This window comes from Scyliorhinus canicula, chromosome 13, assembly GCF_902713615.1.
Source record: "Scyliorhinus canicula chromosome 13, sScyCan1.1, whole genome shotgun sequence".
Classification (NCBI taxonomy): Eukaryota; Metazoa; Chordata; class Chondrichthyes; order Carcharhiniformes; family Scyliorhinidae; genus Scyliorhinus; species Scyliorhinus canicula.
In genome coordinates, this window is record NC_052158.1 from 35,462,950 (window position 1) to 35,481,212 (window position 18,263).

General features: G+C 45.5%; 1 protein-coding gene across 1 annotated transcript in view; it reads left to right on the forward strand.

Annotated features, from left to right (window-relative positions):
• LOC119975556 overlaps positions 1-18,060 on the forward strand; it is a 156,697-nt gene extending 138,637 nt beyond the window's left edge. Inside the window, exons 9-10 of the mRNA XM_038815342.1 lie at positions 12,928-13,193; positions 17,591-18,060. Of these exons, the coding sequence (XP_038671270.1) occupies positions 12,928-13,193; positions 17,591-17,769 (445 nt within the window). The 3' untranslated portion in view covers positions 17,770-18,060. The remainder of the gene's footprint in view (positions 1-12,927; positions 13,194-17,590) is intronic.
• The last annotated feature ends 203 nt before the right edge of the window (positions 18,061-18,263 follow it).

Below are 18,263 nucleotides of genomic sequence, written 5' to 3' on the forward strand. Positions count from 1 at the left end.
TTCTCAATTACCTCTGGGTTTCTCTCAGTGCCCAACTATAATCTGCTTTACAATTGACTCCAACATCTTCCCCGTGACAGGCCTCAAGCTCACTGGCCAATGCTTACCTGTTCTCTGCCCCTCTTACTTCTTGAATAGAGGTTTTATATTTGTTACTTTTTAGTCTGAGAAATCCTTTCCAGAATCTAATGAATTTTGGAAAATTAGTACCAATGCATCTACTACGTCATTAGCTACCTCTTTATTAAACCCTAGGATGAAGTCCATCAGGACCTGGAGACTTGTCAGCCTCCAGCTCTACCAGTTTGTTCAGTACAGCTTTCTGAATAACGGTCATTTCACCAAGTTCCCTCTCACTTCCACATCTTGATTTATAGAATGTGTTTGTCTCTCTATAGCTAAGACATATGCAAAATATTTGTTTATTTCATCTTCTATTTCCTTGTTATCTACATTCTCACTCTCCAGACCACAAGGCTCACTTTTCCTGTTTAAGTACCTGTAGGAACACTTGCTATCACTTTTACATTCCAAGTTAGCTTCCTCTCATACTCACAATTTATTTCTCCTGATTAAAACAGAGCACTAGCGTGGACTTCTGGATTATCAGCGCTGTGATGTTACCACACCGCCACCATCTTCCCGGATGCTCCAGTGTGGTCAGCACTGCTGTCTCACAGCGCCAGAGACCCAGGCTCGATTCCAGCCTTGGGTGACTGTCTGTGTGGAGTTTGCATGTTCTCTCCGACTCTGCGTGGGTTTCTTCCGGGTGCACCTATTTCCTCCGGCAGTCCAAAGATGTGCTGGTTAGATGGATTAGCCATGCTAATCTGCCCCTAGGCAGGATTACGGGGATAGAGGGGGGAATGGACCGAGGCAGGGTGCTCTTTCAGAGGGTTGGTGCAGGCTTGATGGGCTAAATGGCCTCCGCCTGCATTGTAGGAATTCTGTTATTCTATGAAAACCTTTTAACATTCACTGGTGTCCTTTATATTCTGACCAGTCCAACTGACCTGCCTCTCATCTTTGTGCCGTTAATTTCTTTTCCTTATGTTTGATGCTTTCCTTAAATTCTTTAGTTAACCATGGATGGTGACTCTTCCCCTTGGAATTTTTCTTTGCAGCAGGAATATTCACATTCTGAGTATTTTGAAATATTCCCTTCATGTTTGTCACTGCTTCTCTATTGATCCATCCTCTAGCCCAGTATCCCAATTCACTTCACCTAGCTTGGCTTCCATTCCCACAGAGTTGCCCTTATTTAAGTTTAAGATACTTGCCTTAGATCCACTCTTCTCCCTTTCAAGCTGGATGTAAAATTCAATCATATCGTGGTTACTGAACCTCGGGGTGCCTTTACCTGAGGGAATTAATTAATCCTGTCACGTTACACATAAGAACATAAGAACATAAGAACTAGGAGCAGGAGTAGGCCATCTGGCCCCTCGAGCTTGCTCCGCCATTCAATTAGATCATGGCTGATCTTTTGTGGACTCAGCTCCACTTTCCGGCCCGAACACCATAACCCTTAATCCCTTTATTCTTCAAAAAACTATCTATCCCCCCTCCCAGGAAAAAAAATCCCCCCTTCCCCCAATCAAGCTCTGCAAAGGATCTATCCAAGCCACCCAGGACGACAAGGCAGTTTCCTTCTGTGTTTGCTGTGCTTGTGAACGTTGTTGCATTAACTTCTGATACATGCCGGATATAAACTTCTCTCTGGGTGGTTTCGGAAGGTGTTGCTCTTAGAAGCTATCTCAAAAACATTTTGTTCAGATTTAAACAAAAACAGAAAATATTGGTCAATCTCAGCAGTTTCCATCAAACTGTTTTCCCCTCATCATTGTCCCCCCCCCCCCCACCCCACTTAGGCCATCTGTTCCCTGTGCCTAGTTGCCCTTTGACACACTGCTTACCTTTGTTCTGCATTGACACATTCTAATCTCTTTATGTGCCACTATCAGCACACTTCTTAGCCTTAATCATCACCTTTCTGCCCATGACATCTTTGTCAATTTCCACCTACCGCTGACCTTCTATCCAGCCTCACTGCTCCACACTCCCCCTCCCCACCACACACACACACACCAATATAAATTTGACCCTATTTCCAGTTCTCTCTAGCGTTGACAAAGAGTCATCCAGACTCAACACGTTAGCTACGTTCTCTCTCCACAGATGCTGTAAGACCTGCTGAGATTGTCCAGTATTTTCTGTTTTTGTTTCAGATTCCAGCATCCGCAATCATTTGCTTTTATGTCCAAACTTAAGATAGCCTAAATTGTCACGTGTTATCAGCGGAAAAGTCAAACCCACACCAGTATGTTCTCTCTTAGAGTTTTAGGCTCAATAATTTCCATTCATTTTGTCCTAATTTATTTCATCAGTGGAGATGATTGCACAGTGACTATGTCACTGGATTAGTAATCTGAGAGGAAAAAGCAGTGAGATTTGGAAATGGATGGTTCTGGATGAACTGGTCTTGTTATATATGAACATGGGGCTCCAATGGTCTTGTGGCACAGTAGGTAGCATCCCTGCCTCTGAGACAGAGGCTCCGGGTTCATGTCCCACCCCAGGACTTGATGGCCAAGGAAGGCGCGTTCATAAAGCGGTCAAGTATGTTGAGTGTGTCAACCTGCAAAAATCCTTCCAAAACACACTAAAGCCTGGAAGTAAGAGAGGGAGAGAGTCCTGGTCAACCATGCTTGATGTGGAGTGGCGTCCCTCAAGCTATAAGCCCCTGGCAACAAGCAAGTGACCTATTCTGGGAATAACTAGCTTTGGAGACAGACTGCGTTCACCACTAGGTGCGGGGAGGGAACTTAATGGATGGAGCTCCATTAAATTGGTACCTGGTGCCAATTTGTTTTTCAGCGATGGAGTCTCAGCCTCATGCTTGGGGGATAGGAGTTTAGACCTCAGTACAGCTTGTGCAATTCAAATTTAATTAAGAAATGAATTTAATCAATATCAAAAATAATCTGGATTGGGAAAGCTAGTGTCAGGAATGAAACAGCGAAACTACCACTGATTATCGTTCAAACTCATCTGGATCACGAATGGCCTTTGATGTCTGCTGTTGCCAGGGGCTTATAGCTCGAGGGACGCCACTCCACATCAAGCATGGCTGACCAGGACTCTCTCCCTCTCTTACTTCCAGGTGTTTTTGAAGGAATATTTGCAGGTTGACACACTCAACATGCTTGACCGCTTTGTGAATGAGTCTGGATTGCTTGTGTCTCCAGACCCACAGTGAGACTGAAATCGGCCAGCATTCCAAACGCAATTAGGGATGGGCAACAAATGCTGGCCTGGCCCATGTACCATGAAAATAAAAGCCATTCAAGCCACTATTGAGGAAGCTGCTATTGGGATAGTTTTCAATTGGTGTGGCTGAAATGTTGCCAGAAAACTACACTCAAACTGCACTCAATGGAACAGAAAATGTGGCGCAGATTGGTCATTGTCTTTGACCCATTTCCAAGAGTCATAGAATTCTTATTGCTCAGAAGGAGGCCATTCAGCCCGGCTCTCCGAACGAGTATCATGACTTTGTGCCATTTCCCTGCCTTTTCCCGTACTCCTACACATGGGGCGGGATTCTCCGCAGCCCGGCGCCGAAATCACGTTTGGCACGGAGAATCGATGTTTACGCGGGAATTGTGCCCGGCGCTGCTCCCGCGATTCTCCAGTCCCCGTAGAATCACTCATGCGCAGATTACGCGGCGCAGCTGGGGGGGGGGGGGGGCATTGACAGCATCCCTGCCTCTGAGACAGAGGCTCCGGGTTCATGTCCCACCCCAGGACTCTCCCCCAGCGATTCTCGGCAAAACTGTCCGTGTTCCCGACGGCGTGGTCCTAACGCGTATTGCTGGTTGGGAACCTCGGGTGGCGGATGAGGAGGCCCAGATTTAAAGTGATTTGCAAAGAAACCTTTTCAAACTGAGTGGTTGGGGTCTGGGATGCCTTTCCTTGTAAATAGGTCGAGGCAGTTTCTTTTTTTTTAAATTTAGGGTACCCAATTCATTTTTTCCAATTAAGGGGCAATTTAGCGTGGCCAATCAACCTACCCTGCACATCTTTGCGTTGTGGGGCCGAAACCCACGCAAACACAGGGAGAACGTGCAAACTCCACACGGACAGTAACCCAGAGCCGGGATTGAACCTGGGACCGTGGCGCTGTGAGGCCGCAGTGCTAACTCACTGAGCCGCCATGCTGCCCTCGGGTCGCGGCAGTTTCAATTGAGGCATTCATGGGGCACTCCCGGTCGGATGTCCGCGCATATGCCCGGCAGCAGCCTCCAGCGGCTGCGCTGTGCACCATGGCGGACTCGGACCGCGGACCGAAATCAACAATGTAGGCCCCCCCCGAGATGGTGGACGCCCGTGGATCCGAGCCACCCGATCGCTGCCCCAGCCCCCATGAGGCGATCCTTCCCCCCCCCCCCCCCCCCCCCCCCCCCCCGCAACCAGGGTGGCTCATATCTGTATTTAAGGAAAGTCAAATGAAGCTAATGAGGAGAAGGTGCTCGAAAACTGAAATGGCATGCTGACCCAAGAGGATTTGGGTATAGCAGTAGAGATGTCTTGCTGCAGTTATACAGGGCCTTGGTGAGGCCATACCTTGAGTATTATGTGCAATTTGTGTCTCCTAGTTTGAGGAAGGACATTCTTGCTATGGAGGGTGTCCAGTAAAGGTTCACCAGACTAATTCCTGGAATGGCAGAACTGACATATGAAGAAAGACTGAATCAACTGGGCTTATACTCACTGGAGTTTAGAAGAATGAGAGGGGATCTCGTAGAAACATATAAAATCCTGCTGGGACATAACAGGCTAGATGTGGGAAGAATGTTCCCGATGCCCACAACTAGTGGTCACAGCCCAAGAATAAGGGGTGAGCCATTCAGGAATGAGATGAGGAAGGACTTCTTCTCTCGGAGATTTGTGAACTTGTGGAATTCTCTACCACAGAAAGCTGTTGGGACCAGTTCCTCAACACAGCATATCCCTCTACACATATCTTTGTAACATCTGCAAACTTAGCAACAATGATTTGATTTGACTGATTTGATTTGATTTATTGTCACGTGTACCGAAGTACAGTGAAAAGAACTTTTCTGCGGCCGAGGGAACGTACACAGTTCGTACATAGTAGACAAAAGAATAAACAACAGAGAACATTGACAAATGGTACATCGACAAACAATGATTGGCCAAACAAACCAAATACATGAGCAAGAGCAGCATAGGGCGTAATGAATAGTGTTCTTACAGGGAACAGATCAGTCCGAGGGGGAGTTGTTGAGGAGTCTTGTAGCTGTGGGGAAGAAGCTGTTCCTATGTCTAGATGTGCGAGTCTTCAGACTTCTGTACCCTCTGCCTGATGGAAGGGTCTGGAAGAAGGCAAAGCCTGGATGGGAGGCATCTCTGGCAATGCTGTTTGCCTTTCTGAGGCAGCGGGAGGTGTATACAGAAGCAATGTGGGGGTGGCAAGCTTGTGTGATGCGTTGGGCTGAGTTCACCACACTCTGCAGTTTCTTATGATCTTGGACCGAGCAGTTGCTATACCAGGCTGTGATGCAGCCGGATAGGATGCTCTCTGTGGCACATCTGTAGACGTTTGGGAGAGTCGATGCAGACATGCCAAATTTCTTTGGTTTCCATAGGAAGTAGAGACGTTGTTGGGCTTTCTTGACTGTTGCATTAACGTGAGTGGACCAGGACAGAGAGTTGGTGATGGTGACCCCCTCAGTTCCTTCTTCCAGATCATTAATGTATATTGTGAATAGCCGTGGTCCCAACACTGACCCCTAGCAGAACACCACTAGTCAGCAGCTGCCATCCTGAAAAGGACCCCTTTATCCCCACTCTCTGCCATCTGCCAATCAGACAATCCTCAATCCATGCCAGTACCTTGCTACTAACACCATGGGCTCTTATCCTATTTAGCAGCCTTCTGTACGGCACCTTGTCAAAGGATCCCTGAAAACCCAAATAGATTATGTCCACTGGTTCTCCTTTGTCTACATTCCTCATTACCTCCTCAAAGAAATCTAACAGATTTGTCAGGCACGACCTCCCCTTGACGAATCTGTGCTGACTCAGTCCTATTTTACCATGCATTTCAGAGTATTCCACAATCTCATCCTTCATAATGGACTCTAAAACCTTACCAACAAACAATGTCAGGCTCACCAGCCTAGAATTACCATCTTCTGCTTCTCTCACTTCTTAAACAGTGGTGTTACATTATCCACTTTCCAGTGGTCTGAGACCCTTCCTGTTTCCAGTAATTTCTGAAACATCACCACCAATGCCTCCACAATCTCCTCAGCTGTCTCTTTTAGAACCCTGGAGTGTAGTCCATCCGGTCCAGGTTATTTATCCACCTTCAGACCTTTCATCTTGCCCAGCACTTTCTCCTCAGTGGTGACTACTTCACTCACTTCTGCCCCGGAATCTCTTGAAGTTCTGGTATGCCACTGGTTTTTCCACTGTGAAGACTGATGCAAAGTACCTATTCAGTTCCTCTGCCATTTCTTTGTTCCCTGTTACCACTGCTCCAGCCTCATTTTCCAGTGTTCCAATGTCCATTCTTGCCTCTCTCTTACCTTTAATATATTGAAAAAAATCTTGCAATCTTCTTTGATATTTTCAGCTAGCTTACACTCATATTTCATCTTTTTCCCTCTTATTGCTTTATTAGTTGATCCCTGCGTGTTTTTAAAGGCTTCCTCATCCTCTGGCTTTGCACTAATTCTCACCACTTTGTATGCTTTTTCCTTTGCTTTTATGCTGTCTTTGACTTCCCCCGCCAGCCATGGATGCCTTGTCCTCCCCCTAGCATGGTTCCTCCTCTGATGAATTTCTGTTGAGCCTCCCGAATAACCCCCAAAAACCCCTGCCATTGCTGTTCCACTGTCTTCCCTGCTAGACTCCCTTTCCAATCACCTCTGGCCAGCTCCTCCCTCATGCCTTTGTCGTTACCCTTATTCAATTGTAAAACTGTTACATTTGATTCTCGCTTCTCCCTCTTAAACTGCAGGGTAAACTTTATCATATTGTGGTCACTGCCCCCTCAGGGTTTCTTCACCTTAAGTTCTCTAATCAAGTCTGCCTCATTACACATCACCAAATCCAGAATTGCTTGTTCCCTCATGAGTTCTACCTCAGGCTGCTCCAAAAAAAAAAACATCTGGTACACATTCCACAAATTCCTTTTCGCTGCTAACTTGATTTTCCCAGTCCACCTGCAGATTGAAGTCCCTCATGATTATTGTAATACTGCCTTCCTTATATGCATTTTCTATCTCCTGATTTATTTTCTGCTCCACATCCTGACTACTGCTGAGGGGCCTGTAGATAACTCCCACCGGGGTCTTCTTTCCTTTGCGATTCCTCAATCCTAACCCTATCCACACAGATTCTACACCTTCTGATCCTATATCACTTCTTGCTATCGATTTAAGTTAATTTCTTACTAACAATGCAACCATGCCCCCTCTGCCTCTCTGCCTGTCCTTTTGATTGGACACATATCCTTAGATATTTAGATCCCAGCCCTGATCGCCTTGCAGCCATGTCTCTGTGATGACCACAACATTGTATCGCCACATTTTGGTGCCGGTTCGGGTAAACTGGTACGGGAATTGAACCCGCACAGCTGGCCTTGTTCTGCATCACAAACCAGATGTCCAGCCCACTGAGCTAAACCAGCCCTGAACTGCTTGTATTTGGGTACAACACCCTCAGTCCTGTGTTGGCTGCTCCCCTTCTCAAAGTTGTCCCTTTTTTGCTGTGCCTGAAGTTGGATTCTTGCCACTTTCTATACTCTCTGCTCTATTACGTGTTCTAGAAACTTTACTTACCTCCCCTAAGCCCTCGGCCCCTTTAACTCATTTAAAGTCCTCATCATTAACCTGCACTCTCACCTTCTCCTTTAAATTTGGCTTTCTAATTTTTCATGCAACTGAACCCCCCCCACATTATTTAGTTTAAAGCCCTATCGACAGCCCTATGGGATGCACCAGGACTCTGATTCCAGCATGATCCCCAGGTGAATACCATCCCATCGGAACAGCTCCCTCCTTCTCCAGTACTGATGCCAATGTCCCATGATTCAAACCCATTTCTCCCTTATGAATCTTTGAGCTGCACATTTACCTCTTTAAAAGGGAAGTCCTGATGGACAGAGATTTAAAGTTGCATTGGGATCGCACCTTGCATAACTGCTGGACACCCAAAATTGCCTTGCAATCCAATGAAGCACTTTTTGAAATGTAGCCGCTGTCGTGATGTCAGAAGTGTGGCGGTCCATTTTTACAGAGCAAGCTCTCATGGACAGCAATGTGCTGATAATTGGTTGAGCTGTTTTTTTTTCTTTATTTGTGAGGTTGATTGGGAGATACTATTGGCCAGAATAAACATTGCTCTTTTTTGAACAAAGCTTCCTAACCGAGGAAGCAGACCGAGAGCCTTGGATTAACACCTCATCTAGAAAGATGGCATCTCTGATAGTTCAGCATCCCCACTTTAAAGTTACCTGGGCGACTCGCTAATAGCTCACATCCTGCGGTTTTTCAAAGAATCCCTGCAGTGCAGAGGGAGGCTATTCAATCCATGGAGCCTGCATTGCATTCCTTTGAAAGAGCACCCTACCCAGGCCCACTCCCCTGCCCTATCCCCATAACCCTATAACACAACCCTATAACCTTTGGACACTAAGAGGCAATTTAGCATGACCAATCCACCTAACCTGCACATCTTTGGACTATGGGAGGAAACTGGAGCACCCGGAGGAAACCCAAGCAGACACGGGGAGAACGTGCAAACTCCACACAATCAATGACCCAAGGCCGGAATTGAACCCGGGTCCCTGGCATTATGAGGTGGGTTTACTGGCTCGTGCCCATGTCAGGTTGCAGGCATGAAGGAAACTTCAGGGGAATCATAGAATCAACAGTGCAGATGGAGGCCATTCGGCCCATCGGATCTGCACCAGCCCTTGGAAAGAGCACCTTCTTAAGCCCACAGCTTCACCCTATCCCCGTAACCCAGTAAACCCACCTAACCTTTTTGGGACACTATGCGGCAATTTTGCGTGGCCAATCCACCTAGCCAGCACATCTTTGGGCTGTGGGAGGAAACCGGAGCTCCTGGAGGAAACCCGCGCTGACACGGGGAGAACGTGCAGACTCCGCACAGACAGTGACCCAAGCCGGGAATCGAACCCTGGAGCTGTGAAGCAACTGTGTTAAACACTGTGCTACCGTGCTGCCAGAAGTGGGAAGCTTTCGGTCATTTTCAGTGAGAGAGTTGAACACTGTCCAGTTACATCAACTCCTGACAATGCTATTGATTCTCAAATAAATAAGAAATTAGAATCTGGCTGAAACTCTTAATTCTGCATCACCAGGTTTCACCAGCTCTACAGTCGGGTGGCACAGCGCAGTGGCGTGCAGAGGTCTGGTGATGCCCGGGGCAAATCTTGATTGTATGCCCCAAAGACTCAAGTATAAGGCCTAATATACTGAGAAATATTATGAGAAAGGAAAACATTTTGAATATATAAACACAGATGAAACATGAAATAAACGCTTTATTCGATTTTAATATTAATCAATCAAATTTATTAAGTTCTTTTCCCCAAATGATACCTCCTGTCACAAAACACCTGAACTACTTCACTTTTTACATCAGCTGTGAGAAATTATTTTTCAATGCTTATTAAAGCCAGGTTGGTCAGTCGCTCCTGTGACATAGAAGACCTCAGATATGTTTTTATTAATTTCAGTTTTGAAAATGACCTTTCACAGCTTGCGACTGAAAATGCGATTGTAAGTAGTAATCTGTATGAAACACACAGCGTCGGAAAGACATCCCTCCCATACTGCAGTAAAGACTCCAGAGCATCTTTAGGATCAGGGGGAACTCTATTCCCTCCAGCTCGAAGGAGCATCACAAAATCAATAATTTCGTCATATAACTGAATTGCAACCACATCATTGTCATAATAATTTGCAAAGTCTGAACATTCCTTTTTTAATTTCTCTCTTGTTCATCTTCAATCACTACTGAATTCAAGTTCAGAAGAAAAGAAAATCGGTCACTGAGTCTTTGAAGACGGACACTGCGGTCTTCAATTTCAGTTTTTAATCTGTTCACAATCTCTACCATTACTCTATTCATTTCTTCTTGTGCCGTCAGTCCACTATCTCTTGCTGACTCTCCAGGCATTATTCTTCTTCTCCTTGTTCGTGCAATTGGTATTCCCCAATTTTCACAATATTCATTGGCTAAATCTATTGCATTGTGGATAATTTCATCATTCTTCAAATTCAGGATATGAATAAGTCCGCTCAGATCACAAGAAGCTTCATGGAACCCCATTTTCGGATCCTGCAAACGTTTTGAGACTTTCTCCACTGATGATAAAACTGAGTACCAAAAATTTAATAAAACTATAAACGGGAACTGTTGAATAGAGTTCAGTAGCGATCCTGCATCAGATTTAGTTTCCCTTGAAAATTCTCCTTCCAGCAGGTGTTGAAGGCTTGCAATAACGTTGTCACACTCTTCGTGGATTACTTGCACAGCATCATGGCTGGAACTCCATTTTGTGTCACACTGTCTTTTCACAGTCCGAGTGACAAATGATTTTAACACTTCCCAACGAGAAGTAGATGAAGAAAAAAAGTAAAGAGTTTTTCTAGAATGCCAAAAAATGTAACAACAACAGGTTGCACCTCACTTGCATGGACACAGGCCAAATTGAGGCTGTGGTTCTCGCAGTTCACAAACACAGCTTTTGGGTTAACTTCAAGAATTTTTTGTTGAACACCTCCTCTCACTCCAGCCATAACTGCTGCATTATCATATGCTTGACCACGACAGTCATTCATGGAAATTTTGTCGTCTTCCAATTTTTCCTGAATTTTATTTACCAGGCTGACTGCATCTTTCTTGTTGACTTGAAAAAATCCCAGAAATGTCTCCTTTATTTCTACTTTTCTGTTTTCATCAATATGAACGTAACGCAGAATTTCAGAAACCTGATCTTCATGGGCAATATCTGGAGTTGAATCCAGCATTATGCTAAAATATTTTGCGTCCTTAATTTCGGAAATTATATTTTTCTTGACAGTTTCACCAAGAAGATTGATTATTTCGTTTTGAATTCTGTTGGACAAGTAGGTGACACTTTTTGGTTTCTCTTTCCCTCTCTGCAAGTGTTTTGCTAAGATGTCACCATAGTTGGCCAAAAGTCTGATTGTTGCTAGAAAGTTTCCTGTATTTTCACTGACTGTCTCCCCTGGCTCTGATAACCCAGATATTCCTTCTCCTCGATGTCCACGATAGGCCAGATTCTGTTTTGCCAGAAAGGATATAACCTCGACAATCCGTTCAGTTTGTCAGGGAAGAAAATGGTAAACAATCGGTCAGTTGCAGACGGATAAACCATATTTCATTTCTTTGTTCCTTCGTATCAAATTATTTCACACTGATTCTCCACTGATAATTTTGTGCAATTTATATCATAGACTTGCAAATTAGTGGTATCTGTATTCGAATATTAGCATGTTAAGGAATAAATGTCTCCTATTCCGAGATTAAATGCCATAGCAGTCCTCTGATCATCCAGGCTTCATTCTTACTACATCCCACGTAAATATTTCATTAAATATCACCAAAAAACCTATAAAAAACGTAGTTGCACCCGTTCTAGAGCTATTCACTGACCTGAGTAGGTAAAAGAACTAATCTAGATGCACAAAAAGCTGAAGAAAAGACGAGTTATGACTCGAGGAAACGCAGGAACGAACAGCCACGTCTGCTTGTTGCTTTTGATGGTTGCACCACGTACATCATGCGCATGTGGGTGGGGGGATGGGGAGAAGCACCATTTTCTCGAGACAGAAAGGGTACACCATGTTAAAGGAATAAAGGGCTAACAACTGCCTCTGCAGTGCGGTGAGCCTCCAAAAATTGATTTATCACCGCTGAAATTTTAAAATTACTATTTTATTTCCTTCTCTGGGGCAGCACGGTGGCCTAGTGGTTAGCACAACCGCCTCACGGCGCTGAGGTCCCAGGTTCGATCCCGGCTCTGGGTCACTGTCCGTGTGGAGTTTGCACATTCTCCCTGTGTCTGCGTGGGTTTCGCCCCCACAACCCAAACAATGTGCAGAGTAGGTGGATTGGCCACGCTAAATTGCCCCTTAATTGAAAAAAATAATTGGGTAATCTAAATTTTTTTAAAAATTAAAAAAAAAAAATTCCTTCTCTGATTGAATGCAATGGATCCAATGGATACCCGGGGCCAATGCACCGTCGCCCCCCCCCCCCCCCCCCCCCCCCCCCCCCCCTGCACGCCACTGGCACTGCGGGTGTTACGATGAGACCTGTGGCCTTGTAGTAATGTCACTGAACTAGTAATTCACATATCCAGGCTAATCCCAGGGCAACATGGGATCAAATCACAAAATTGCCGCTGGTAGAGTTTAAATTCGATTGAATAAATCTGGAACTAAAGCTAACCTTGGCAATGATAGAATCATTGAATGTTGTAAAAATCCACCTGGTTCATTAATGTACTTCAGGGAATGGATTTTTTTAAAAATTCAGTCGTGTGATGTGGTGGTCTCTGGCTTGGCCAGCATTTATCGCCCATCCCTTCCCTTGAAGGAAATCTGCCATCCTTACCCAGTCTGGCCGACATGTGACTCCAGATCCACAGCAACGTGTCAACCCTAACTGCCTCTCCAAAATGACCCAGTGGGCTACTCAATTCAAGAGCAATTAGGGGGCGGGAAATTAGGCCAATTAGGCCTTGCCAGCAATGCCCACATCCCATGCGTGAAAAAATTATTTAAAAAGAATAGTCCAGATATTACTGTTTTACTTCTTCCCTGTCACTTGCAGCTGCCCCAAAGATTCGACTTTTGTGTCATACCAGTTGGATGATCAGACGAAGCAGCGTTTCAGTTTCCACGTCTTCAAGTTTGATGCTTACCCGGAGGTCTACATCATCTGCGAGGTTGTGATCTGCCACAAGGGCTCAACCCCCAACAGGTGTGCCAAGGGCTGCATCCCGGCCAAGTACAAGCGGGACGTGGGCTTGCAGATGAGCAAAGACAGGTCGGCTCAACTCTCGCAGGGGCCCATCGTGTTCCGCCGGGATCTGGGAGGTAAGTCCCACTGGGCCGCAATCGCAGTTCGCTTCAGGATGACGCACGGTGGTTACGCAGCTGGGGGTGCCTTCCGGGTGGCCTTGTGGCTCAGTGGGTAGCCACCCTGTCTCTGAACTAGGACGTCAGGGTTCAGGTCCGGTTCCACCACTTAATGGCAGCCAAAATGGTTTGACTGTCAACCTGCAAATGCTTCCAATGCACGTCAGTGGTGGGCGGTGGCGGCAGGAGAGATTCCTGCTCACAAATCTGATTGAGAGAGAGGCGTAGCCTCCACCACCACTCTCCATATCTCCTGACTACAACAGACATGTAGAAGCTCATGATACCATAAGACCATAAGACGCAGGAGGCAAAATAGGCCATTCGGCCCATCGAGCCTGCTCCGCCATTCGATGAAATTGTGGCTGATCTGATCTGATAATCCTCAACTCCATTTTCTCGCCTCATCCCCATAACCCTTGATTCCATTACCGATTTAAAATCTGTCTACCTCAGCTTTGAGCATACTTAACGACCCACGCTCTACAGCTCTCTGAAGTAAAGAATGCCACAGATAATAATCTTACATTGTCACAAGTCGGCTTACATTTACACTGCAATTAAGTTACTGTGAAAAGCCCCTAGTCGCCACATTTCGGTGCTGTCGGGTACAGATAGGGAGAATTCAGAATTCTCAGCTGGTACAGGAATTGAACCCGCGCTGCATCACAAACCAGCTGTCTAGTCCATTGAGCTAAACCAGCCATATTCACTGCCAGAACAAAATCCTCTTCACCCGTTTTATATCCCTTACTCTGAGATTATGCCCTCTGGTTCTAGACTCTCCCACGACAGGAAACATCCTCTCAGCATCTACCCTGTCAAGCCCTCTGAGCATCTTACATCAATAAAGTTGCCTCTCATTCTTCTAAAATTCAGTAAGTAAAGATCCAACTTACTCAGCCTCTCCTCATAAGCAAATCCCTCCATACCCGGGATTAACCTCGTGAACCTTCTGTGGACTGCCTCCAATGCCAGTATATCTTTCCTTCGAATAGGAGACCAAAACTGTACTGTGTATTCCGGGTTTAGTCTATCTAGTATCCTGTATAGTTTGAGCAAGACATCTTTATTTTTAAATTCCATTTCCTTTGCCGTCCCTATTATCTGCTGGACTTGCATGGTAGCCTTACACAAAGATCTCCAAATCCCTCTGTGGTGCAGTTTTCTGCATTCTTTCTCCATTTAAATAATATTCAGCTCCTTTATTCTTCCTATCAAAGTCCATAACATCACGTTCTCCTACATTATATTTAACCTGCCAAGTTTTTTCCCACTCACCTAACCTGTCTATATTCCTCTGCGGACTCTTTATGTCATCCTCACCACTTACCTTCCCACCTATTTTTGTGTCATCCGCAAACTTGGCAATAGCAGATTCACTTGCCTCATCCAAGTCATTAATATATATTGTGAAAAGGGCAGCACGGTGGTGGTTAGCACTGCTGCCTCACGGCGCCGAGGTCCCAGATCCGATCTCGGCTCTGGGTCATTGTCCGTGTGGAGTTTGCACATTCTCCCAATGTTTGCGTGGGTTTCGCCCCCACAACCCACAGATGTGCAGTTTAGGTGGATTGGCCACTCTAAGTTGCCCCTTAATTGGAAAATAAATTAATTGCGTACTCTAAATGTTAGAAAATATATATATATTGTGAATAATTGTGGCCCCAGCACACCACTAGTTACAGGTTACCATCCTGAACATACCCCTCTTACCCCAAATCTCTCTCTTCCATCAGTTAGCCAATCCTCTATCCATGCTAATATATTACCGGCAACATCATGGGCTCTGATCCTATTAAGTAGACTTTTGTGTGATGCCTTATTGAATGCGATTCAGACCCTGTGCAAACCGTAACATCAGGCATGTGGGCTCCAATGGCCAGGCCAGCATTTTTGGCCCATCCATAATTGCCCCTTGAGAAGGTGGTGAGGAGTCGCCTTCTTGAGCCGCTACAGTCCGTGTGGTGTAGGTACACCCAGAGTGCTGTTAGTATTAGGGAATGCAGAAAGTCCAGCGGAATAATCGGGTTAGCTCCTTCAAAGAGCTGGCGCATGCACAATGGGCCAAATGGCCTCCTGCGTTGTACGGGTTCCAGGGATAGAATTGAGGCTTCTGCACTGACCCATTGTCACATTGGCCCCCTCGATGGCACAGGCCAGTATTCGGTTCCATTGCAGCGAATGAAAATTCAATATCAGGCAGGGCCTGCCGCTGAGCAGTAGCTCTTGCCCACTGTGCAATGAGTTGCTCCCTCACCGACCACTATGACCGCGAAAGGCGAATGGCCACAGTCTGAGGATATGGGGTGGACCATTTAGGACATAGAGGTTCGCTCATTCAATTCCTACCTTTGTGTCCTCGTCAGAAGGACCATAGCCAAATCTTCATTTTGATGCAAAAAAAAGCAGATAGTGGACAAGCTCAGTCGATCTGTACATCTTAAACCCCTCCTCCCATTTTCCAAATATTCCTCTTCTGTATTGCCTCAGTGCAAATCACCCCCTCCCTTTCGCACTCCACACCATGGGAAAGTGGTGCTGTAGTGCTCTTACCATTGGACTAATAATCCAGAGACCCAGAATGCTATTCTGGGGATCCGGGTTCGAATCCCACCATAGCAAATGGTGCAATTTGAATTCAATAAAAATTTGAAATTTAAATCTAATGATGAAAAATGATGTCAATTGTTGTACAAACACATCTAGTTCACTAATGTCACTTGAGGGAAGGAATTCTGCTGTCCTGACCGGTTCTAGACTCTATGTGACTCCAGAAACCAGACCCACATCAATGCCTGCATAGCGAGAGGATTCAAGTGCAAGAGCAAGGAGGTCTTGCTGCAATTGTGATGCCTTGGTGAGGCCACACCTGGAATATTGTGTGCAGTTTTGGTCTCCTTATCCGAGGAAAGATGTTCTTGCTTTAGAGGGAGTGCAGAGGTTTACCAGCCTCATTCGTGGAATGACGTACTGGCATATGAGGAGAGAATGAATCGGTTAGGATTGTATTCGCAGGAGTTCAGAAGAATGAGAGGGGGGGATCTCGTTTAAACCTATAAAATCCTAATTAATAAGGATTAATGCATTTTGGAAGGTCTAATGCAGGTACGGAATATACAGTGAATGGTAGAACCCTCAAGAGTATTGACAGTCAGAGAGATATAGGTGTACAGGTCCACAGGTCACTGAAAGAGGCAACACAGGTGGAGAAGGTAGTCAAGAAAACATACAGTATGCTTGCCTTCATTGGCATGGGCATTGAGTATAAAAATTGAAAAGGCATGTAGCAGCTGTATAGAACCTTAGTTAGGCCACAATTGGAGTATAGTGTTCAATTCTGGTCGCCACACTACGAGAAGGATGTGGAGGCTTTAAAAAGGGTGCAGAAGCGATTTACCAGGATGTTGCCTGGTATGGAGGGTATTAGCTATGAGGAGAGGTTGAATAAACTCAGTCTGTTCTCACTGGAACAATGGAGAGGGGCGACCTGATAGAGATCTACAAAATTATGAGGGGCATAGACAGAGTGGCTAGTCAGAGGCTTTTTCCCAGGGTAGAGGGTCAATTACTAGGGGACATAGGTTTAAGGTGTGAGGGGCAATGTTTAGAGGAAATGTACGAGGCAAGTTTTTTTACACAGAGGGTAGTGGGTGCCTGGAACTCACTGCCGGAGGAGGTGGTGGAAGCAGGGATGATAGTGACGTTTAAGGGACATCTTGATAAATACATGAATAGGATGGGAATAGAGGGATATGGACCCTGGAAGTGTAGATGATTTTAGCTTAGATGGGCAGCATGGTCGGCATAAGTTTGGAGGGCCGAAGGGCCTGTTCCTGTGCTGTACTTTTCTTTGTTCTTGGTTCTTTGTTGATTGGACAGGGTAGATGCAGTAACGATGTTCCTGATGGTGGGTGAGTCCAGGACCAGGGGCCACAGTCTGAGGATATGGGGTGGACCATTTAGGACAGAGATAAGGAGAAATTCCTTCACCCAGAGAGTGGGAGCGTATTGAATTTGTTACCAGAGGTCATAGTTGAGGCCAAAACATTTCCTTTATTCAAGAAGCAGTTATATATAGTATTTAGGGTGAAGGGGATCAAAGGATATAGGGGAAGGTGGGATTAGGCTATTGAGTTGGATGATCAGCCATGATGATAATGAATGCCAGAGCGGGCTTGAAGGGCCGAATGGCATTCTCCTGCTCCTACTTTCTGTGTTTTGATTTTTCTATATTTATTCTTCAGTCTGGTGCTGGAGAATGGTTCTCATTTGCCAAGTCACCCAGGGGCACCATCTGTAGGCCTCGCAAGTTGTCACACGCTGCATCTAAATATCTGTTTGTTTGAACCCAGATCTCATTCGACTGCCATTGGACCCGGAGAGGAGTGGGAGCAACAGTTATCTCCCCATTCTCGGGCTGCTTTCAGTGGGGTTCCTGATTTCCTTCCTTGCCTTGATCGTCCAGAGGAGATACTATTTGCAACAGTTTTGGGGAAATACGGATGCCCCAACCTCCCCTCCAGCCAAGTAGCTGAACACTGTCTGAAGACAAACACTCTGTGCGTTGCTTCGCCCGATTGTAGTTCTGATTAATCCGGTCTAACCCATCAACTTTCATTCAAAGGTTTGCTTTTATTTCGGTGCCGCTAGAAAGGCAATCGAACGTTGTGTAAGAAATCTTCTAAATTGGGCTTAATAGTTTAACTGCCTGAATTAAGGAAAATCAGGAAATTGATGGTCACCAATCCGCGACCTACATGTATTGCTCAGAATCTCTTTACCTGTCAGCGCTCTTACTGAAATAAAATTGATATGTCAATGGCAATGCAGTCCTTGATCTCTTTTCACTGAAAGCTAACATACAGGTACATCAGGCAATTCACAAAAACAATGACGGATGTTAGCCTTTATTGCAAGAGGATTTCAGTAAGGTGTAAAAATGCCTTGATGCAATTATATAGAGCCTTGGTGAGACTGCATGTGGAGTAGTGTGTGCAGTTTTGGTCCCCTTACCTAAGGTAAGAT